The sequence below is a fragment of the Macaca fascicularis genome, chromosome 20, assembly GCF_037993035.2.
Source record: "Macaca fascicularis isolate 582-1 chromosome 20, T2T-MFA8v1.1".
Taxonomy (NCBI): domain Eukaryota; kingdom Metazoa; phylum Chordata; class Mammalia; order Primates; family Cercopithecidae; genus Macaca; species Macaca fascicularis.
In genome coordinates, this window is record NC_088394.1 from 5,863,176 (window position 1) to 5,887,494 (window position 24,319).

Consider the following 24,319-nt stretch of genomic DNA (forward strand, 5'->3'; position numbering starts at 1 on the left):
AGCGAGATCTCGTCTATTAATTAAAAACAAAATAAAGAAAGAAAGAAAAAAAAAGAATTTGTGTTGACTGGGACTGGAAAGTTGAAACAGACCAAGAGGTTGTCCAAGGTTGTCCTCAAGGCTGAGAAACAAGACTCAACCCTGGGTCAGTTGCAGTCAAACTGTATTCATCCATTCACACCTGAGTCCCTCCCGGCCCCCACCTACCCTGGTCTTGCGTACTCAGGGCTTCCCAGATGGGGCATCAGGGTGGCTTTGCTTCCAGATGCCTGCTCCCCGGGATGTGAGCCATGCCCTCCAGGATCTAAGGGAGGAGGACTGAAGGAGTCTGTTCGTCCTCCAGGCAGCAGGCGTGGAAACATCCGTCTCAGTGGCTGCTTGGTGGCGGCGGTGTGGATGGGTGTGGCTCTCTGTTTGTTGGGGGGTATTCTGCCAGGATGTATAGGAAGCCACCCAGGGCTGCCACCGCTGTGGCTGTGTTGTGGGAAGAGCAGCCATCTGCGGGAAGAGAGCCCCTGTGAGTGCTGGGTGGCAAGAACATTGGCCCTTTAATCAACACAGTCCCATTGAAAGTGCGTTTCAGCCAGGCGCGGTGGCTCACGCCTGTAATCCCGCACTTTGGGAGCCTGAGGTGGGCGGATCACTTGAGATCAGGAGTTCGAGACCAGCATGAGCAACATGATAAAACCCTGTCTGTACTAAAAAAATACAAAAATTAGCCAGGTATGGTGGCAGGCACCTATAGTCTCAGCTACTTCAGAGAATGAGGCAAGAGAATGACTTGAACCCAGGAGGCAGAGGTTGCAGTGAGCCGAGATCGTGCCACTGCACTCCAGCCTGGGCCACAGAGCAAGACTCTGTCTCAAAAAAAAAAAAAAAAAGTGCTTTGCAGATACCGTTTCAGGCAACTTGCAAGACACTGAGTGGGTGCTTCAGTGCTCCCTTAGGCCCCTTTTGCTGGGCCGGGTGCCCTTCTCTGGGAGGTATGTCCCTCCTAAATAACTTACCAATACAGGGATACAAAAGCCTGGCCACCTTGTCCCAGGGGGATGACTCTGTGGTGCAATTTATGCTCCAAGGCATTCCCCTCCCATCCCTGAGGGGGGATCTGACCTGAGACCGCATCCTGTCCAGCTCCTGCCTGGCTTAGCCTGCTTCCCTGACTTACATACCTCAATAAACGACATGCACCAGAATCCTGTCCCAGGTCCTGTGTAAGACCTTCTGAGATAGGGAAACTGAGGCTCGGGTAGCCAAGCTGAGCCCCCGGCCCTGGTGACTCCACAGCTCATTTTCTGACCCCAACCGCCTTCCTGTTAGTTGCCTCTGGTCTGCCTGGTCCCATGTGACCTCATGGTTCATGGAGTCAGAGTCTCAGGCCTGCGCACTTGCCTGAGATAATAACCCTTAGATGTAGTTAGTTCTTTGAGCTCAAAGTGGGCTGCACGCCTCTAGTCTCACAATCTATCCGCTTGTGGGAGGGGAGTCAGGAATTCTTTCTTCTCTACCAGAAACTTTGGGAAGGGGACGGGACCCCAGCCAGGTCCCTTGAAGGGAGGGAGAATGCAGATTTCAAGGTGCTGAATGATTAACCCTGGCAGTTCATGCCTCCTGGTGGTCTACTGTATGCCACATACAATAGGGAGGGCTTTGCACGATGATCAGTCATTAGCCCCCAACAGTTTGGTGCCCATTTTACAGATGAGGAAAATGAGGCTCAGAGAGGTTGTGTGACTTTCACAGCAAGTAAGAGGCAGAAGCGGGACTCGAACCCACACAACCTGACCTCAAACCCTGTGCTCCTAGTCTCTACACCAGCTGCCTCCTGCTCCGTGGGCTTGTGTCATAAGTGCAAGAATGAGCACACCCCTGCCGGGCAGTTTTGTAGGCTGCTGGTCAACCTGGAGGTGCCTCAGGGAGGGCCTTGGGCTCTGGAATTTCTGCGTCTTCCGCTCCAGTCCCTAGGACAGTTCTTGTGTTGGGCTGTCTGACTCTGGGAACAGGCAGTTGACCAGGTAGTATACAGCAGGCCCCTACCACCCCAGCCATAGGCAGCCCCAGCCCCTCTGTGTCAGGAAGGCCTAGCTAGGGTAGAGGCCTCTGGAAGTCTCCTGAGAACTTTTCTCCCTTCTGCCTGAGCTTTGGTGGCAGCTGCAAAACTGACTCACTGGATTTCTGCTTTCACTCCTCTGTCCTGTCCACCTGTAGGCGGATGATGAGGCCACAGTGGGGTTGATGGAGAGACGTTTAGTTACTGGAATCATATATCCACGTATGTTGGACATCTACTCTGTGAGGTGGTTATTCCATATCCCTTCCTGCTTTTGCCTGCAGTTATTTAAGTTTTACTTTATTTTATTTTATTATTATTATTTTTGAGACAGAGTCTCACTCAATCACCCAGGCTGGCGTGCAGTGGCACAATCTCAGCTCACTGCAACCTCTGTCTCCTGGGTTCAAGCGATTCTCCTGTCTCAGCCTCCCAAGTAGCTGGGACTACAGGCATGCGCCACCACGCCTGGCTAATTTTTGCATTTTTGGTAGAGATGGGATTTCACCATGTTGGCCCAGCTGGTCTTGAACTTCTGACCTCAGGTGATCCACCCGCCTTGGCCTCCCACAGTGCTGAGATTACAGGTGTGAGCCATCGCACTCGGCCTGTCTCCCCACTTTCTAAGAGGAGACCATCAGTGACCCCCAGCCTCCCTTCCACCTCCCAAACATGAAGGGCCTCTGATTAGTGCCCCTTTGGTGATGCCAAGTGCTTTTCTTCCATAGCAGAGAATAAACACAGGCCTCTGTTTTGCTGGGATATCTCAGTTTCATGTCAAGAAACTCCCTTTGGTATTTTCATTACCTGAAAATTGTTTTTCTCGCCTCTTCACTCTCCTCAAAAAATGCTGTTGATATTGGATAGCTTTAGATAATTCTTCATCTTCAGCATCTGGGAGAAGAGCAAAAGTTGAACTTCTCAAGAGAGATTTTTATTTTTTATGTTTTTATCTCTTTTGACTTCTTTTCTTTTATTTTAGAGATAGGGTCTCATTCTATTGGCCAGGCTGGGTGCAGTGGCACAGTCATAGCTCACCGCAGCCTCAAACTCCTGAGCTCACACAATCCTTCCTGCCTCAGCCTACCAAGTAGCTGGGACTACAGGCATGAACTACCATGTCCAGCTATTAAAATTTTTTTTGTTGTTTTGGTAGAGATGGGATCTCGCTATGTTGCCCAGGCTGGCCTTGAACTCCTGGGCTCAAGTGAGCTTACGGCCTTGGCCTCCCAAAGTACTGGATTATATGTGTGAGCCACTGCAACTGGTCTCAAGGTGAATTTTTAAATGTTACTCACTAAACCTCCTGCCCCAATAACATTTCAAGGAAATTAGGTCTTCTCTTGAAACTTGAGGCTATTCCAGAAGTTTCCATCTGCACCTGTCTGCAGATCCTTTTGCATGGCCTAAACTTGTCATCTACTGATGGTTTTCCAAACTGTGGTTCCCCAAACACCCACCATCGGAACCACTGGACGTGCTTGTTAAAAATGTAAGTCCCTCCAAGACAAGCAAAAACTGAGGGAATTCATCACCACTAGACTGGCCTTACAAGAAGTGCTCAAGGGAATCCTACATCTGAAAAGAAAAAGACAGTAATCACTATTATGAAAACATGAAAAGGTGTAAAAGTTACTGGTAGAGGAGAAACAGGAGAAAGAGAAAAGAAGCAAAACGATCACTACAGAAAAGCACCAAGTAGCAGTGATAACAATAAGAAAGGAAGAAAAAAATCAGAGGATATAGAAGATAACCAGAAAACAATGAATGAAATGATAGGAGTAATTCCTCACAAGCCAATAATAACCTTGAATGCAAATTGATTCAATCCCCCACTTAAAAGATATATAGACCGGCTGAATAAATGAAAAAAACATGATCCAACTATATGCTGCCTACAAGAAACTCACTTCACTGGCAAAGACACATATGGAATGAAAGTAAAAGGGTGAGAAAAGATCTTCCGCATAAATGGAAACCAGAAGGGAGAAGGAGTAGTTATACTTAGATAAAACAGACTTTAAGTCAAAAACTGTAAAAAGAGACAAAGAAGGTCATTATATAATGTTAAAAGAATTAATTTAGCAAGAGGACATAACAATTCTAAAAATATATGTATTAAACACACTGGAGAATCCTAAAGCAAATGTTATTAGATATAAAGGGAGAGATAGACTCCAATACAATAATAGCTGAGGACATCAACACCTTGCCGTCAGCATTGGACAGATCATCTAGACAGAAACTCAACAAAAAAACACTGAACTTAAACTGCACTTGAGACCAAATGAATCTAACAGACATTTACAGAACATTTTATCTAACTGCTGCAGAATATATATTCTCATCAGCACATGGAACAGTCTCCAAAATAGACCATATGTTAGGCCAAAAAACAAGTCTCAGCAAATTTAAAAGAATTTGAATCATAGCAAGTATCTTCCTGACCACAATGGAATAAAAGTAGAAAGCAATAACAAGAGGAATTTTCAAAATTGTACAAATACAGGGAAATTAAACAACATGTTCCTGAATGACCAATGAACAAATGAAGAAATTAAGGAGAACATTTAAAAATTTCTTAACACAAGTGAAAATAGAAACACAATATGCCAAAACCTATGGGATATATAGCAAAAGCAGTATTAAGAGGGAAATTTACTTCAATAAATGCCTACATCAAAAAAGCAGAAAGATTTCGAGTAACGAACTAATGATACATCTCAAGGAACTAGAAAATCAAGACCAAATCAAGCCCCAAGCTAGTAGAAGGAAATAAATTGTAAAGATCAGAGCAGAAATAAATAAGAGACTAAAGAAACAATACAAAAGATCAATGAAACAAAAAGTTGGTTTTTAAAAAAGATCAACAAATAGATAAATTATTAACTAGACTAAGAAAAAAAAGACTCAACTAAATAAAATCAGAAAGAAAAAGGAAATATTACAACTGATAACACTGAAATACAAAGGATCATTAGAGACTATTACAAACAACAAATTAGAAAACCTAGTGGAGTGTGCCAGGCATAGTGACTCATGCTTGTAATCCCAGCACTTTGGGAGGCTGAGGTGGGCATATCACTTGAGGTCAGGAGTTCGAGACCAGCCTAGTCAATATGGTGAAACCCTGTCTCTACTAAAAATACAAAAATTAGCCAGGTGTGGTAGTGGGCGCCTATAATCCCAGCTACTCGGAGGCTGAGGCAGGAGAATCACTTGAACCTGGGAGGCGGAGGTTGCAGTGAGCTGACATTGCGCCACTGCGCTTCAGCCTGGGCAACAGAACGAGACTCTGTCTCCAAACAAAAGAAAACCTAGTGGAAATTGATAAATTCCTGGACACATACAACATACCAAGATTGAACCAAGAAGAAATAGAAAACCTGAACAGACCAATTATGAGTAATGAGATTGAATGTGTAATAAAAAGTCTCCCCAAAACAAAAAGCCCAGGACCTGACAGTTTCACTGATGAATTTTTTTTTTTTTTTTTTTTTTTTTTTTTTGAGATGGAGTCTCGCTCTGTCACCCAGGCTGGAGTGCAGTGGCCGGATCTCAGCTCACTGCAAGCTCCGCCTCCCGGGTTCACGCCATTCTCCTGCCTCAGCCTCCCGAGTAGCTGGGACTACAGGCACCTGCCACCTCGCCCGGCTAAGTTTTTTTTTTTTTTTGTATTTTTAGTAGAGACGGGGTTTCCCTGTGTTAGCCAGGATGGTCTCGATCTCCTGACCTCGTGATTCACCCGTCTCGGCCTCCCAAAGTGCTGGGATTACAGGCTTGAGCCACCGCGCCCGGCCTCACTGATGAATTTTACCAAATATTTGAAGAACAAATACCAATTCTTTTCAGTCTCTTCCAGAAAATTGAAGGGGAGGAAATTTTTCCAGACTCATTCTACAAGTTCAGCATTACCCAATACTAAAACCAGACAAGGACACAACAACAACAAAACTATAGGCCAATTTCCCTGATGAACCTAGATGCAAAAATCCTTAACAAAATACTAGCAAACCAAACCCAGCAATACATTAAAAATCATTCATGGCTTTCCTACTTTGACCACTTCCAGTAAGTAATTGAATGTTTTGCATTACAAAAAAAAAGTCATTCATCATGAACAAGGAGACTTTATTGCAGGGATGCAAGGATTGTTCAACGTATGTAAATCAATAAATATGACACATTACACCAATAGAATGAAAAACAAAAATCATATCATCATCTTAATAGATGCAGGAAAATGCATGTGATGAAATTTAACATCCCTTCATGATAAATCTCTCAATATGTTAGGTATAGAAGGAATGTACCTCAATATAATAAAGGTCATATATGACAAACCCACAGCCAACATTACACTGAATGAGGAAAAGATGAAAGCTTTTCCTCTAAGAAGTGGAACAACACAAGAGTGCCTACTTTCACCATTTTTATTCAACATAGTACTAGAAATCCTAGCCAGAGCAATTAAGCAAGAGAAACAAAAAAGGGCATCCAAATGAAAAAGGAGGAAGTCAGATTATCCCTGTTTGCAGATGACATGATCTGATAGACAGGAAACCCTAAAAGCTGCACCAAAAAAACTCTTAGAACTGAATGAATTCAATGAATTCAACAAAGTTGCAGAATACAGAACAATCATACAAAAAAACAGTAGCATTTCTATACCCCTGCAATGAACTAGCAGAGAAAGAAATCAAGAATGTAATCCTATTTATAAGAGCTAAAAACAAAATACCCGGCCGGGCGCGGTGGCTCAAGCCTGTAATCCCAGCACTTTGGGAGGCCGAGGCGGGCGGATCACAAGGTCAGGAGATCGAGACCACAGTGAAACCCCGTCTCTACTAAAAATACAAAAAATTAGCTGGGCGCGGTGGCGGGCGCCTGTAGTCCTAGCTACTCAGGAGGCTGAGGCAGGAGAATGGCATGAACCCAGGAGGCGGAGCTTGCAGTGAGCCGAGATCGCGCCACTGCACTCCAGCCTGGGCAACAGCGTGAGACTCCGTCTCAAAAAAAAAAAAAAAATAAATAAATAAATAAATAAATAAAGAAAAACAAAATACCCAGGAATAAATTTAACCAAGGAGGTGAAAGATCTCTACAAGGAAAACTGTAAAAGACACTAATAAAAGAAATCAAAGAGAACACACAAAAAATGAAAAGACATCCCATGTTTATGGATTGGAAGACAATATTGTGAAAATATCCATACTACCAAAGTGATCTACAGATTGAATCAAAATACCAATGACATTCTTCACAGAAATAGAAAAAAAAATCCTAAAATTTATGTAGAGCCACAAAAGACCACAAATAGCCAAAGCAATCCTAAGGAAAAAGAACAAAGCTGGAGGAATCATATTACTGGACTTCAAAATATGCTTCAAGGCTACAGTAAATAAAACAAGGTCAGGTGCAGTGGCTCACTCCTATAATCCCAGGACTTTGGGGGGTCGAGGTGAGCAGATCACTTGAGACCAAGAGCTCAAGACCAGCTTGGCCAACATGGAGAAACCCTGTCTCTACTGAAAATACAAATATTAGCTGGGCATGGCGGTGGTGGGTACCTGTAATCCCAGCTACTTGGGAGGCTGAGGCAGGAGAAGCACTTGAACCCGGGAGGTGGAGGTTGCAGTGAGCCAAGATTGTCCTATTGCACACCATCCTGGGTGACAGAATGAGACTGTCTGAAAAAAAGAAAAAAAAAAAGAAAAAGGAAAAGAAAAAGGCAAATAAGCTGCATAGACGTCTCAAAAGAAGGCATACAAATGGCCAACAGGTCTATGAAAAATGCTCAGCATCCCTAATCATCAGGGAAATGCAAATCAAACCACAATGAGATAGCATCTCACACTACTATCAAAAAGACAAAAAAATGGCCAAGTGCAGTGCCTCACGCCTCTAATCCCAGCACTTTAGGAGGCCGTGGCTGGTGGATCACTTTGAGCTCAGAAGTTCGGGATCAGCCTGGGCAACATGGTGAAACTCCGTCTCTACAAAAAATAAAAAAATTAGCCGGGTGTTGGTGGCTCCCACTGTAGTCTCAGCTATTCAGGAGGCTGAGGCAGGAGAATCTCTTGAACCCGGGAGGCAGAGGTTGCAGTGAGCCGAGATTGCACCACTGCACTCCAGCCTGGGTGACAGAGTGAGACCGTGTCTAAAAAGAAAAAAAAAAAAAAAAAAAGACAACAAATAAATGCTGGCAAAGATGCAGAGAAAGGAGAACTCTTACACACTCTTGATGGGAATGTAAATTAGTACAGACATTATGGAAAGCAGTATGGAGATTTCTCAAAAAGCTAAAACTAGGACTTGGATAAATACCACTACTGGGTATTTATCCAAAGGAAAGGAAATTGGTATGTTGAAGCGACATCTGCACCTCCATGTTTATTGCAGCACTATTCACAGTAGCCAAGATGCAGCAACTGAGTGTCTCTCGGCTGATGAATGGACAGAGAAAATGTGGTATACAGACCTAATGAAATACTATTTAGCCATAAAAATAACCAAATTATTTCATTCATAGCAACATCAGTGAACATGGAGGACATTATATTAATTGAAGTAAGCCAGGCATGGAAAGATAAATGTTACATGTCCTTCCTCATTTGTGGAAGCTACAAAAATTGATCTCATAGAAGTGGAGTGTTGAGTCAGGTCACCTATAATCCCAGTATTTTGGGAGGCTGAGGCAGGTGGATCACTTGAGGTCAGGAGATCCTGACCAGCCTGGCCAACATGGTGAAACCCTGTGTCTACTAAAAATATGAAAATTAGCTGGGCATGGTGGCACACACCTGTAGTACCAGCTACTCGGGAGGCTGAGGCAGGAGAATGGCTTGAACCTGGGAGGTGGAGGTTGCAGTGAGCCGAGATAGCGCCACTGCACTCCAGCCTGGGTGACAGAACGAGACTCCATCTCTAAAAAAAAAAAGAAGGGGAGTGTTGAATAGTGGTTACTAGAGGTGGGGAGGGGGATGGGGAGAAGAGATAACCAGAGGTTGGTTAGACGATGCACTAGTATGGCCAGGAGGAGGAATAAGTGGTACTGTTCCATAGTGCTATAGGGTGATTGCAAATAACAACAATTTGTGGCATGGTTTTTTTTTTTTTTTTTTTTTTAAAGACAGTATCTCGCTGTGTCACCCAGGCTGAAGTGCAGTGGTGCAGTCATGGCTCACAGCACCCCTTGACCTCCTGGGGCTCAAGTGATTCACCTACCTCAGTCTCCCAAGTAGCCAGGAGCATAGGCGTGCGCCACCACGCCTGGCTAATTTTTTTGATATTTTTAGTACACATGGGGTTTTGCCATGTTGGCCAGGCTGGTTTCTAATTCCTGAGCTCAAGCCATCCACCTGCCTTGGCCTCCCAAAGTGCTGGGATTATAAGGCATGAGCCTATTGCGTATTTTCAAATAGCTAGAAGAGCGAATTTGGAATGTTCCCAACACAAAGAAATGACAGATGTTTGAGGTGATGCATCTGCTCATTACATATTGTATACATGCATGGAAATATCACACTGTACCCTATAAATATGTACATTATTACGTGTCTTTGGAGAATAATAGTAAAGCCAAAAATGCAAGTTCCATAGCCCCATCCTCAACCTGCTGAAGCTTTAGGTCTGGGGGCCTAAGAATCTTCATTGTATAAACTCTGTTTTAAAAATACACCATCTTATTTCAAAAGCGTTTGCTTCTTGGAGCATCCCGAGCTTCTAATGAGGACACTAGCATTTCCTGGGAGCTGCCCTGTGCCTGGCACAGGCTATGCGGCTTCAAAGGTGTCACAGCGACTCTCCTTGCAGCTCAGGAAGGTCGGGATTACTATGTTCATTTATTTACAGACAGGGAAATTGAGGCTCAGAGGGGTGAAGCAGCTTATTCCAAAGGGACCAGCTGTTCAGTGTCACCCAGCTAGGAAGTGGCTGAGTCCTCTGCGTCTCCACCCTCTGCTCTGTCACCTCCTCCCGTGTAGTTGTTTCTGACCACCCACCTGGAGAGCCTTCCCTGGAGTTTTCTTCCTCACCCTGTCGTCTACTTTATAGCTCTTACCAGAACGTGCAATTCTTCCACTTCTTGGTTTGTTCAGGTGATTTATGTTTCTTTTCCTCGGGGCTCTGGTTTTTCCTAGAGCCTAGATGGTGTCTGGCACATTAGTAGGTGCTCAGTATGTACTTGCTGAATGAATGGTGATGTGCTGTGGCTGTGTCCCCACCCAAATCTCATCTTGAATTGTAGCTCCCATAATTCCCAGGTGCTGTGGGAGGGACCTGGTGGGAGGTAACTGAATCATGGGAGCCGTTTCCCCCATACTGTTCTCATGGTGGTGAGTAAGTCTCACAAGAGCTGATGGTTTTATAAGGGATTTCCCTTTGTGCTTGCTTCTCATTCTCTCTTGTCTGCTGCTATGTGAGACGTGCCTTTTGCCTTCCACTATGATTGTGAGGCCTCCCTAACCATGTGCAACTGTGAGTCCATTAAACCTCTTTTTCTTTATAAATCACCCAGTCTTGGGTTTGTCTTTATCTTCAGCCTAAAAACAGTACAATACAAATGGGCTTGTTAATGCAGCTGCAGGGGCTAACACCTTCCAATAAGGCGGGCTCCTGTCTTGCCACATTTTGGCTTCCAAAGCTCTGAGCCTGTTTCTTACTTGTGTGCACACATGTCTGTGTGTGTGTGCACCTGCAGGTTACAAATCCCTCACCAACTTTAACACCAATGCATTGTTTCCACACCTGGCCTAGAAACCCAGCGCCGCCCCCCACCCCCCCACTGTCCCCGCTCTTAGCCAGGGCAGCAGCGCAGCTCACCGGGCTCCCCGAAGCATCCTTCCCGCTGTTTCTGCCAGCTGAGGATGGCCTCCAGCCACCGGAGCTTGTAGAAGTCGGAGAAGCCGCCCATTCCACAGAACATGACTGGAAGTAAAGACGGGGGCCCTCTGCAGGCCTGCCCCCCAGGCCCACCTCCTCCCACTCCCCAGGGCTGCCACGGTACCACCTGCGTTCATCTGCCTGGGTTAGGCAGCACTAGGGGGTGGGCGTTCAATGCAGGGGCTGGAAGGAGGCAGCTCGAGCCTTTGCCTGAGCAACTAGGGGCTCCCACACTTGTGTCCCACCTCCCACTGAGGGCCTTGGTCAGGGCTGCTCCAAAGTCAGGGTCAGTGGAGGGGTTTGGACACCCCAGCCAGCGAGAAGCCGCCCAAGCGCTCCCTGTCTCACTCATCCATATGACTTTGCAGGTCTATCTGCCAGTGACCTGGTCCATCTGTGTAGAGCTTAGTCACTGGGGCAGCCTTTGGGGCCAGGAAGCTGTCACACAGTGGCAGGTGAAATACAGGATGCCCAGTTACATTTGGGTTTTCGATAAACAATGAATATAATTTTTGAGTATAAGTATAACCCATGAAATATTTGGGATAAACTTATACTAAAAATGGATTCATTGCTTATCTGAAGTTCAAATTTAACTGAGCACTCTGTTTACTTGCTTAATCTGGCAACTCTGTGTGTGTGTGTGTGTGTGTGTGTTTGTGTTGGTTGGGGGACACCCTGCTCCTTTGTCCCTGGGGCAGAATGCTGGCCATACTGTTTTCCATGAAGATGTCCCGGGTAGGGTAGGCATATCCGATGGCCTCAGCTCTGCGGTTCAGGTCCATCATGTTGGCGCAGAAGAGGTTGATATAGTCCTGGCTCTGTTGGAACGGTCCCTGTGTGCATCCCCTCTGGGGAGACAAACACCCAAAGACGAAGGAGTCAGTGGTATGGATGACAGACACATGCCCTGCTATGGGAAAGTCTTGCAGTTCTGAGACAGTCTTGCAAGGGGCTGTGTTTAGGGCAGGTCTTTTTCTCCTTTTTGCAGGGTTTCTTCCCCATGCACGCCCCCAGCCTGCTGGGGCTCCTTCATCAGAGAGAGTTGGGTTCGAGATCCAGCTCTGCCAATTAGGAGCTGTGTGATCTTGATTTGCTAAAGTAACCTTTCTGAGCCTCAAGAGTTTTTATCGGGAAAGGGTGAGGCCGCTAGAAACTGCACCAGAGGGGCTCCCATGTGGGTGGATGACACAGCTGGGAAGTGCCCAGTGTGAGGCCTGAGCCACTAGGAGGTGCTGTATGATTGCGGGGAGGCAATGCAATCTACAAGCAGCCTGACCCCACGGGCAGCTTCAGTGCTACTCAAAGTGTGGGCCGAGAACCGGGCTGGTCACTGCCTACGCTGGGAGAAAAGGACAGGAGTTGACAGCAGACTTTAGACACTTCCGCAGCAGTGTTCAGAGTGACTTTCCACCTGTTGAATCTGATGATCAAAATCATTCCCTTGTAATATGGTTTTTATTGTATTTATTAAAATATTGGTCTGTCACAGCTTGCAGAGAAATAATCATTTTTAAACTCTGTTGGGAAAAAAAAAAAACAGTGTCCCCTCAGCTAAGAATTTCTGGACAAAGATAATGAACCCTACTTTTCTGTATGAAGAAATTTATATGGCCAGGCGCGGTAGCTCACGCCTATAATCCCAGCATGTTGGGAGGCTGAGGCGGGCGGATCACGAGGTCAGGATTTCAAGACCAGCCTGGCCAACATGGTGAAATTTCTTCTCTACTAAAAATACAAAAATTAGCTGGGCATGGTGGCATGTGCCTGTAATCCCAGCTACTTGGAAGGCTGAGGCAGATAATTGCTTAAATTCAGGAGGCAGAGGTTGCAGTGAGCCAAGATCACACCACTGCACTCCAGCCTGGGCAACAGAGTGAGACTCTGTCTCAAAAAAAAAAGAAAAAAGAAAAAAATATATAGTGGCATATATATATATATATATATATATATATATATATATATATATATATATAGTGGTGTGTATATATATAAAGAAAAGAAATATATATTGTGGCATATATTTTTTATATATGTATGCCACATATATATATGCCACTATATATATGTGCCACTATATATATAGTTCTTTATTTTATATTTTTAATATGTGTATATAAAGTGCCATATGTATATATAGTGGCATATATACACGTGTGTGTGTGTGTGTGTGTATATATATATATGAGAATAATGTAGTGGCATGATCTCAGCTCACTACAGCCTCTGCCTCCCTGGTTCAAGTGATACTCCTGCCTTAGCCTCCTGAGTAGCTGGGATTACAGGTGCACGCCACCATGCCCAACTAATTTTTATATTTTTAGTAGAGACGGGATTTCACCTTGTTGGTCAGGCTGGTCTCGAACTCCTGATCTCAAGTGATCCACCCACCTTGGCCTCCCCAAGTACGGGGATTACAGGCATGAGCCACGGTGCCTAGCCTCATTCATTTGTTTTTGTTTACATAGTTCTTTCTGATGATTCTCTTTTATTCTCTCTGTCTTTCTCTTATTGTGTTTTTCTGATGCCCTGCAGTCCAGTTCAGCAGGCAAAGCTATCTGTTTCACCGGCTCAGCAGAATCCCAAATGCCAGATCCCAAATTGGCTCAGTTACACAGCAGAAGTATGGTAGGGGCCCTACTTCTCCCTCCTGAAGTCCCAAGTACAAATCCAAAACTCTGCTTATTTTCCTGGTATGTAGCAGACAAAATTACATTGCCACAGGCCCCTTTTCATTTCTTTCTTTCTTTTTTCTTTTTCTTTTTTTTTTTTGAGACAGTCTCACTCCGTTGTCCAGGCTGGAGTGCAATGGCGTGATCTCGCTCACTGCAGCCTCCACCTCCCGGGTTCCAGCGATTCTCCTGCCTCAGCCTCCCCTTGTAGCTGAGATTACAGGTGTGCACCACCACGCCCAGCTAATTAATTTTTGTGTTTTTAATATAGAAGGGGTTTCACCATGTTGGCCCAGTTGGTCTTGAACTCCTGGCCTCAAGTGATCTGCCCGCCTTGGCCTCCTAAAGTGCTGGGATTACAGGTGTGAGCCACCACGTTCGGCCGCCCCTTTTCCTTTTTCCTTCCCCTTCCGCTGGCACGGCGGGGCTCCCTGGGTACTCACCATTCTGGCCCAGAGGAAGAAGAGCATTTGGTGGGACAGGCAGTAGCCCGAGCAGCCAGGCTTGGTCATGAGGCTCCTGCAGAGGTCCGAGAGGCCACAGGGCTCGCTGCTGTCTGTCCTGGGGGAAAGTGGTTCCAAGCTGTTAAGGATGGAGCACTGACCCTGCCCTGCGTCTTCCCAGGTTGCGATCCAGCCTCCCAGTTGTAGTTCTTGGAACTCCCAGTAGATTCCAGACACCCAGCTGGGCGTGGGGGTTGCCAGAGAAAATATAGCAGTTCTGCATCTCGATTTGCTAAATCTGGCTGCCCTAGCACAGGAAAGATGATGCTAGAGCTATCCCGGGGTTGAGGAAGCCACCAAGGCTGAAACTTCCTCTTGCTCCCTGGGACAAATCACATCTTTTCCAGCCCTAAATGGTGGGTCCTTGAATCCAGACCACTTGGAATCTGGGCCCAACATGCTTATTCCTCCTGCACCAGCCGGGCGTGGCGGCTTACACCTGTAATCCCAGCACTTTGGGAGGCTGAGGCAGGCAGGTCACCTGAGGTCAGGAGTTCGAGACCAGCCTGGCCAACATGGTGAAACCCTGTCTCTACTAAAAACACAAAAATTAGCTGGACATGGTGACACACACCTGTAATCCCAGCTACTTGGGAGGCTGAGGTAGAATCACTTGAGAATCACTTGAATCTGGGAGGCAGAGGTTGCGGTGAGCTGAGATTGCATCACTGCACTCCAGGCTGGGAGACAGAGTGAGACTCCATCTCAAAATAAATAAATAAATGAAAAGAAAAAATACATATACAACTACAAAAATTAGCCGGGTGTGGTGGCGTACGTCTGTAATCCCACCTGCTCAGGAGGCTGAGGCACGAGAATCGCTTGAACCTGAGAGGCAGAGGTTGCAGTGAGCCGAGAAAGAACACACCACTGCACTCCAGCCTGGATGACAGAGTGAGACTCTGTCTCAAAAAAAATTAAATAAAATTTTTTAAGAAAGCAAGGGTCCTTGACTGGGGCCCAACCCCTCGGTGAGCTCAGCTATGTCCTGGCCCAAGCACTGCTCTGAAGGATGCTGAGAGGATGCGGCCTGGGCACCTGCTGCCCACTTTGCCCATGGGCTCCTGTGCCCAGGGCTGCCCTAGGGCCTTGCTCCAAGCCCACCAAGTACCAGGATAAAATGAGGAGCCCAACTAGGCTCAGTCCTGCCTTCCCGGACCTGCATCCTCACTGGGGATGGGGACAGGCCTATAATACAAATGTAAATTGCATCTGTGGCTATAAGACCTCTCACGGGAGGTCTGCTATGTGCTGGGGTCGGAGGTAGGATGGGGTTTGGAGGTAGGATGCTGGCACCAACCCTGGGGGATGGACAGACTTCCTGAGGCCCAAGGGGTGGGGTGGGTGGGGTGGGGGAGCAAAGTCTTTGAAGTGGGAGGGAGCCTGGGAGAGTCTGAAAAGAGGCCTCTAGGGGCCTGGGGACTTGGAAGGGTGGAGAGGAATTGGGAATTTGTCCTGGGACCTGGAGGTGGTGTGTTCAGCTGTGGCTGCTGGAAGACCCGCTGTGGCATGGGAGGCCAGCGGGCAGCTGGAGCATGGGGCACCCTGCGAGAGTGGGAGAGGGCAGAGCCCGGCAGCTTCGGGGAGCTGCACCTGGGTCTGCACAAACCCCTGGCTTCAGCCCTGGGGGCTTGGAGAAGGAGGAGCGGGACAGGGCCAGCTGAGAACAAGTGCGTTTGGGTTTCCAGCAAATAGGGCAAGTGCAGGGCCCACCCGGTTCCCAGCAGCTGCACCAGGCATCCGTCGCTGCTCTCCTCTGAGAATGAGTCCTGGGGCTCGAACGTGGGGTAGACCAAGGAGGCGTTGGTGTGGATCCAGGCATGTGGGAGCTTCCAAAACCCGGGCTGGAGGGTCAGCTGGAACTCTGCCAGAGAGGACAGATAGGTGGGGCAGGCTGTGGGGGTGATCCACGAGCAGTGGGCCACCCTGGTGTCCCCACCCCCTCCGGCAGCTCTGCCCACTGGCAGGTGCAGCTCAGGGCTCTAAGCCCTGTCTCCTGGCTCCAGATTGGGTTTGAAACACTCAAGAAAGCTCCTTTCGCTTATAAAACCATTTTTTCCCCCAATCAATAGGAACAGTGTTGGGACGGGATTTGACTAAACCCACTGCATCCCATGGAAGACCCAGATAAATAAAAGGGTTCGTTTCCCAGGTGCGGGGCTCACACCTGTCATCCCAGCACTTGGGGAGGCTAAGGAAGGAAGATCGCCCGAGGCCCAAAGTTCCAGACCTGCCTAGGTAACATAGCAAGACTCTGTCTCCACAAAAATGAAAAAAGTAGCCAGGTGTGGTGGTGTGCACCTGTAGTCCCAGCTGAGGCAGGAAGATGCTGGAGAATGCAGTGAGCTATGATTGGGTTTTTTTTTTTTTTTTTTTTTTTTTTTTTTTTTTTTTTTTTAGTGATAGGGCTCACGCCTATAATTCCAGCACTTTGGGAGGCCGAGGCGGGCAAATCACTTGAGGTCAGGAGTTCAAGACCAACCTGGCTAACACAGTGAAATCCTGTCTCTACTAAAAATATAAAAAATTAGCCGGGCGTGGTGGCGGGTGCCACCAGCTCATTTTTGGGGAGCTGCACCTGGGTCTGCACAAACTCCTGGCTTCAGCCCTGGGGGCTTGGAGAAGGAGCTACTTGGGAGGCTGAGGCAGGAGAATGGTGTGAACCCGGGAGGCGGAGCTTGCAGGGAGCTGAGATTGCGCCACTGCACTCCAGCCTGGGCAACAGACCAAGACTCCATCTCAAAAAAAAAAAGAAAAAGAATTAGCTGGGCGTGGTGGCAGGTGCCTGTAGTCCCAGCTACTTGGGAGGCTAAGGCAGGAGAATCACTTGAACCCAGGAGGCAGAGGTTGCAGTGAGCCGAGACTGCACCACTGCACTCCAGCCTGGGCAACAGGGTGAGACTCTGTCTCAAAACAACAACAACAACAACAACAAGAAGTGGGGAGGTGGGATTAGCAGGGAGGTGATATTAGTAGACCCCTTCGGTTTGGTGAGAAAGTGGAGCTCTTAACTAAACAGGTGCCCGGTCATAGGCATCTTTAAGGCGACATAGGCGGGGACAGTGTTAGGGACCAGGCCTGGGAGAGGGTGGGGCCCTCAACACTGGAAAGGTCAGCCCGTGTTAGGGACCAGGCCTGGGAGAGGGTGGGGCCCTCAACACTGGAAAGGTCGGCCCGTGTTAGGGACCAGGCCTGGGAGAGGGTGGGGACCTCAACACTGGAAAGGTCGGCCCGTGTTAGGGACCAGGACTGGGAGAGGGTGGAGACCTCAACACTATAAAGGTGGGCCTGGGCTATGGTCCCTGCGGCTGGACTGCCGTGTGAGCGTGAAGATGGCCTGGCTACCTCCCCGCTGACCCCCACACATCTGATGGGAGCGGGGAGCAGGGGAGACAGGCTTGGAGCAGCATGACGGCCTGGTTATTTGTGCCCCACCCTTGCCATCCAGGAACAACTCAGCCAGACTTATTAGATGGGAGCTTTTGCAGGGTCACTCTGAGCTAGTGAGGAAAGAGAGACTCTCAGTGGTCATAAGGCGTGAGAGAGATAAACCCCACCATTTTGAAAAATAGAGTGTGGACAACTTCAGGAATTTTTACTGACATTTAATGAAGTGGATTAATATAATTTGGTGATATGGGACACTACTGTTTGCTGTGCAAAGGGTCACATCGCCTTTTGGACACTCTCCCCTCTGGGACAGCCCAGCCCCTCCGCTCTGGTCCAGGACCAGGACCTCCAGCTTGCGCATGCACTGAATGCATGAGAGTAGACACCCTGCCTACTCCGCACCCCTCTGTGTGGGGGGGAGAGCCCATCAGAGTCTGAAGTCAAGGATGACCGCATGTCCCCAGGGCTTGTCTGTGGCTTGTTCAGCAGACAGGTCGAAGTTGGTTACGGACTGTCCCAGCCCAGCCTAGCCCCAGGACAGCCCACACTGGGTTATTTCAGTCAATATCCCCAGAGGCGCTATTCCTGAGGGAATGGGACACCCCACGTGTGCTCACCTCTTAGGTACTTGGGGTCACTCAGCTTGAGGTAGAGGAGGGATCTCTGGATGGCAGCCTCCAGCTTCTCCCCCAGCGTCCCCACGCGCAGGCTCAGCGGCTGCAGCAGCGGCTCCTGAGCCCACTTCTCCTGGACGCTTTTTAGCTGCTCTGGAAGAGATCGGAGTTAATTCACTCTACTATTTGGAATTGGGACTTTTTTGTTTTGTTTTGTTTTTTTGCCTTGAAACAGGGAAAAAAAAAATTTCCCCAAAGTCTAATGCTTCCTGGGAGCCTCTCTGGCTTCTCCAGCACTCAGAGGGGAAGGATTTACTGAGCTGACTGGAAATGAGGCCAGGATGAGGGTGATTTGGGCAATGGGAATGGGTGTCACAGTGGTAGAAGGTGGTGGCTGAGAGCTTGGTTTCTGGAGGCGGACCTGGGTTCAAATCCTTGATACTTGAGGTTCAAATCCTCAAATCCTTGACTCAGACACTTTCTTGTTGGATGGCCAGAGAAAGGTTGCAGGGTAGAGAACCACTGTGTACAGTTGAGCAGGTTGTACACTGCACAAGGGCAACACACATTCGGATCATGGGTTTGTATACGTAGTAAGACAATTTCCCAGCAGATGGCTGTCAAGTGACTTCAGGAAGGAAGGGCCTTTTTCTGCTTCCCACAGAGGTACCCTGTGGGCTAGCAGTAGCTTCGTTGGGGTGGGAGAGAATGGTGAAGATCCAGTGATGGCCAGAAACTAGGGAGACATGAGGGAGAGCATCTGAGTGAGAGCACCCACACAGGGCTGAGAGGGCGAGGGATGAAGTAGGGCAGCTGCCGTCAGGTAGGAACCTTGTTAGGGAGGATGGGCTAGGTTAAGAAGGATGCTGAGGACGTCCTTCAGGGCAACTGGCTCTATCACGCCCCTCTGCTCAGTCCCCTTCACGGGCACACCCGCAGGGAAGAAGTACACACTTGGGAGTGCTAACAGGGAGAGGCTCCCGTGTGTCAGAGTGTCTCCTCCTGTGATTGCACCGGGTCTACAAAGTCCAACAGGACAGGGGTCCTGAACCCCCAGTTCAGTACTGGTCTATGGCCTGTTAGGAACGGGGCCGCACAGCAGGAGGTGAGTGGTGGGTGAGGGAGCGAAGCTTCATCTGTAATTGACAGCCGCTCCCCATCATTCGCTCTCGTTACCGCCTGAACTCTGCCTCCTGTCAGATCAGTGGCTGCGTTACATTCTCACAGGAGTGCGAACCCTGTTGTACGAACTGCACATACGAGGGATCTAGGTTGCACACATTAGATGATGAGGATCTAATGCCCGATGATCTGTCACTGTCTCCCATCACCCCCAGATGGGATTATCTAGTTGCAGGAAAACAGTCTCAGGGTTTCCACTGATTCTACATTATGGTGAGTTGTATAATTATGTATTATAACGTAATAACAATAAACAGAAAGTGGGCCGGGCACGGTGGCTCATGCCTGTAATCCCAGCACTTTGGGAGGCCGAGGCAGGTGGATCACTTGAGGCCAGGAGTTCAAGACCAGCCTGGCCAACATGGTAAAACCTCATCTCTACCAAAAATACAAAAATTAGCCGGGCATGGTGGCGGGCGCCTGTAGTCCCAACTACTTGGGAGGCTGAGGCAGGAAAATCACTTGAACCCGGACGTGGAGGTTGCAGTGAGTCGAGGTGGTGCCACTGCACTACAGCCTGGGCAACAGAGCAAGACTCTGTCTCAAAATAATAATAATATTAAATACAAAATAAAGTGCACAATAAATGTAATGCACATGAGTCATCCTGAAACCTTCCCCTCCACCTCAGTTCATGGAAAAATTGCCTTCCGCAAAACCAGTCCCTGGTGTCAAAAAGGTTGAGGACCGCTGCAATGGGACGTAGACCCTGTCCACTGGGAGCTCATTGTTTAGAGAGATACAGATGAAGAAGCCGTTGCTGCTAGTCAAGGATGCTCAGCGCTTTGATAAATGGAAACAGTAATGGCTGACAAGTACTGCCCCACTGGTAAGATGACATAGACACACAATCTCACGAGATACATGTGCATGATTGTGTGCTACTGCCATCCACCAGCTCAGCTGAAGGATGAGGAAACCAAAACTCCACGAGAGCAGGTAACTCAGTGCCATGCAGCCAGTTGGGGGAGATCCAGGATTTGAACTCGGGCAGTCCGGTTCTGAAGTTCTGTTCTAGGCACTGGCACTGCCTTTGCTCCCTTCTGGGCACAGTTCACGGTTGTATTAAGCACTGAATTCCTGGGGAATCTCTTATGGAGCAAGATTATTGCGAGGGGAAGGGGCAGTGGATGTGTGATGTGGCGTGGGTGGAGAAGCTGGGCCCGCTGCGGCTGCCAAGGAGCGGGGAATCTGGTCTGAGGCTGTTAGGTGGGGCCGCTTTCCCAGTGAATGCTACCCAGTCATGAGTAAGAGAACCCCCTCCCTTCACTGGTAAAAGAGGATAATAATAATGGGTGTAACCTCAGGGAAGACGGGGAGAGGGCACTGAAGTACTCCATGCAGTGCACCTGGGTTGTGCCCACGTTGAGCAGATACTTAGGGAACTGCAGCTTTTGCTATCACACGCGCCCCAGGAAGCACCCACCCCCGTGGGAGCCACCTGCGTGCTTGTGTGTGATGTGCGTGTGTGTGTGCGTGCATGAGTGCTTGTGTGTGATGTGTGCTTGTGTGTGTGTGATGTGCGTGTGTGTGCGTGCATGCGTGTTTGTGTGTGATGTGTGCTTGTGTGTGTTGCGTGTGTGCGCGTGCATGTGTGCTTGTGTGTGTGATGTGCGTGTGCGTGCATGCGTGCTTGTGTGTGTGATGTGCGTGTGCGTGTGCATGTGTGCTTGTGTGCGTGATGTGTGCTTGTGTGTGTGATGTGCGTGTGTGTGTGCGTGCATGCGTGCTTGTGTGTGATGTGCGTGTGTGTGCGTGCATGCGTGCTTGTGTGTGTGTGTACTTGCGTGTGTGTGATGTGCTTGTGTGTGCATGCATGCGTGCTTGTGTGTGTGTGTCATGTGCGTGTATGTGCGTGCATGCATGGTTTGTGTGATGTGTGCTTGTGTGATGTGCATGTGTGTGCGCGTGCATGTGTGCTTGTGTGTGTGATGTGTGCTTGTGTGTGATGTGCGTGTGTTTGCGTGCATGCGTGCTTGTGTGTGATGTGCGTGTGTGTGTGCATGCGTGCTTGTGTGTGATGTGTGTGTGCATGCATGCGTGCTTGTGTGTGTGTGGTGTGCGTGTGTGCATGCATGCATGCTTGTGTGTGTGATGTGTGCTTGTGTGTGTGCTTGTGTGTGTGTGCATGCGTGCTTGCATGTGATATGCATGTGTGTGTGTGATGTGCATGTTTGTGTGCGTGCATGCATGCTTCTGTGTGATGTGCGTGTGTGTGCGTGCATGCGTGCTTGTGTGTGATGTGTGCTTGTGTGTGTGATGTGTGCGTGCGTCCATGCATGCTTGTGTGTGTGTGATGTGTGTGTGATGTGAGTGTGTGTGCGTGCATGCGTGCTTGTGTGTGGTGTGCGTGTGTGTGCGTGCATGCGTGCTTGTGTGTGGTGTGCGTGTTTGTGCGTGCATGCGTGCTTGTGTGTGATGTGTGCTTGTGTGTGTGCATGCGTGTTTGCGTGTGTGATGTGCATGTGTGTGTGCGTGCATGCGTGCTTGTGTGTGTGATGTGCGTGTGTGTGTGCGTGCATGCATGTTTGTGTGTGTGCATGCATGCATGCATGCTTGTGTCTGTGATGTGTGTGTGCGTGCATGCATGCTTGTGTGATGTGCATGTGTGTGTGTGCATGCATGCTTGCGTGTGTGTGCGTGCGTGCATGCCTGTGTGTGTGCACGCATGCATGCGTGCTTGTGTGTGTGATGTGCATGTTTGTGTGTGTGCATGCATGCTTGTGTGTGTATAATGTGCGTGTGTGTGCGTGCATGCGTGCTTGTGTGTGTGTGATGTGCGTGTGCGTGTGCATGTGTGCTTGTGTGCGTGATGTGTGCTTGTGTGTGTGATGTGCGTGTGTGTGTGCGTGCATGCATGCTTGTGTGTGATGTGCGTGTGTGTGCGTGCATGCGTGCTTTGTGTGTGTGCTTGCGTGTGTGTGATGTGCTTGTGTGTGCATGCATGCGTGCTTGTGTGTGTGTGTCATGTGCGTGTATGTGCGTGCATGCATGCTTGTGTGTGATGTGCGTGTGTGTGCGTGCATGCGTGCTTTGTGTGTGTGCTTGCGTGTGTGTGATGTGCTTGTGTGTGCATGCATGCGTGCTTGTGTGTGTGTGTCATGTGCGTGTATGTGCGTGCATGCATGGTTGTGTGTGTGATGTGTGCTTGTGTGATGTGCATGTGTGTGCGCGTGCATGTGTGCTTGTGTGTGTGATGTGTGCTTGTGTGTGATGTGCGTGTGTTTGCGTGCATGCGTGCTTGTGTGTGATGTGCGTGTGTGTGTGCATGCGTGCTTGTGTGTGATGTGTGTGTGCATGCATGCGTGCTTTGTGTGTGGTGTGCGTGTGTGCGTGCATGCATGCTTGTGTGTGTGATGTGTGCTTGTGTGTGTGCTTGTGTGTGTGTGCATGCGTGCTTGCATGTGATATGCATGTGTGTGATGTGCATGTTTGTGTGCGTGCATGCATGCTTGTGTGTGATGTGCGTGTGTGTGCGTGCATGCGTGCTTGTGTGTGATGTGTGCTTGTGTGTGTGATGTGTGCGTGCGTCCATGCATGCTTGTGTGTGTGTGATGTGTGTGATGTGAGTGTGTGTGTGTGATGTGTGTGATGTGAGTGTGTGTGTGTGCATGCGTGCTTGTGTGTGTGTGGTGTGCGTGTGTGTGCGTGCATGCGTGCTTGTGTGTGATGTGTGCTTGTGTGTGTGCATGCGTGTTTGCGTGTGTGATGTGCATGTGTGTGTGCGTGCATGCGTGCTTGTGTATGTGATGTGCGTGTGTGCGTGCACGCATGTTTGTGTGTGTACATGCATGCATGCTTGTGTGTGTGATGTGCATGTTCGTGTGCATGCATGCATGCTTGTGTCTGTGATTGTGTGCGTGCATGCATGCTTGTGTGATGTGCATGTGTGTGTGCATGCATGCTTGCGTGTGTGTGCGTGCGTGCATGCCTGTGTGTGTGCAGGCATGCATGCGTGCTTGTGTGTGTGATGTGCATGTTTGTGTGTGTGCATGCATGCTTGTGTGTGTATAATGTGCGTGTGTGTGCGTGCATGCGTGCTTTGTGTGTGATGTGCGTGTGTGTGTGCGTGCATGCATGCATGTTTGTGTGTCTGTGCATGATGGGTGTGTGTGTGTTTGCCTTGGCCTGTCTCCAGCCCCCTTCTTGGGGATCTTATAGCTCTTAAAGCTAAACAAACACTTGACTGTTCTTGCAGAAACTTCAGGAGACTCTGGCTGGAAGTGGAGGAAGCAGGGTTGGAACCGGATCTTGAGGGTCCTGAGTTTTGTCCACAGCCAACTCCCTCAAGGGGAGGGGCCCTCCCACAAATATCTGTTCGCGGAGCTCTCTCCCTGCTCCCCTTGTTCGTGGTGAGTCAGGAGGGGCTGTCAAATGGATCATTTCATTCTGAGAAAAAGATAATTCCCAAATCCCTTCCCATGTTGCCTTTAAATCTTTCCTACTTCTAAAAAATTGGTAACACTTAGCTGGGCCACAGCCCCCAGGAAGAGCCATCCCCTGGTCTCCTGTCTCCTTATAGCTGAGGCAGGCTATTCTGGGGCCAGGAGGCTGCCAGGTCCCAGGCGTACAGAGCAGGGCAGAGGACAAAGCTGAGAGCTAGCTTCCCAGTGTCCAGCCAGGGGAACTGGGGCTGACTTACCTTCCAGCACGCGGACCCCCACCATGCCATCCAGGTTGATTTCGGGCAGCCTCTGTTCTAGGAAGACGGTGGCTCTCTCCAGCGCAGACAGGATTGGGTCCGCAATGGTGGCTTTACTTTCGGCAGTGTCCAGTCCAGGCAGCGAGTAGGACCCCAGCGGTGGCAGTGCCGTCAGTAAGAGCAGGAGCAGCAGCCCCGGGCTGGCCATGGCTGGCCTCTGCTCACAGCTGGTCACACGCTCAGCACCCCGAGCTCTGGCCCAGCCCAGGCCGCCTCTGCACACCCTCCTCCCACCTCCTCCGCACCTCCCTCTGGCAGACCTGAAGACCAGTGGCCCGGCAGGGCTGCCAAAAAGCCTGGGGTGGCCTGGGCAAAGGACTCTG

At 48.9% G+C, this 24,319-nt stretch overlaps 2 protein-coding genes across 5 annotated transcripts in view; one reads left to right on the forward strand and one right to left on the reverse strand.

The window, feature by feature from the left end:
• ALG1 (ALG1 chitobiosyldiphosphodolichol beta-mannosyltransferase) overlaps positions 1-24,319 on the forward strand; it is a 52,941-nt gene that overhangs the window by 10,379 nt on the left and 18,243 nt on the right. The gene's annotated exons all lie outside the window — the stretch shown is intronic.
• Positions 147-24,155, reverse strand: C20H16orf89 (chromosome 20 C16orf89 homolog). 4 transcript variants are annotated; one of them, XR_012429726.1, is made up of 9 exons: positions 23,937-24,155; positions 18,116-18,265; positions 15,822-15,972; positions 14,049-14,166; positions 11,649-11,784; positions 10,874-10,978; positions 8,854-8,977; positions 2,858-2,944; positions 147-498 (listed from the first exon to the last, which is right to left on the reverse strand). XR_012429726.1 is itself a non-coding variant. In XM_005591169.3 (8 exons), the coding sequence occupies exons 1-8, from the start codon at positions 24,142-24,144 to the stop codon at positions 368-370; spliced, it is 1,086 nt and encodes a 361-aa protein (XP_005591226.3). In that variant the 5' UTR covers positions 24,145-24,155; the 3' UTR covers positions 147-367. The 4 variants fall into 4 exon arrangements, 2 of the variants coding, with proteins under 2 accessions (XP_005591226.3, XP_073884922.1); XR_012429725.1 differs by having other exon boundaries at positions 14,049-14,355; XM_005591169.3 differs by lacking the exon at positions 8,854-8,977.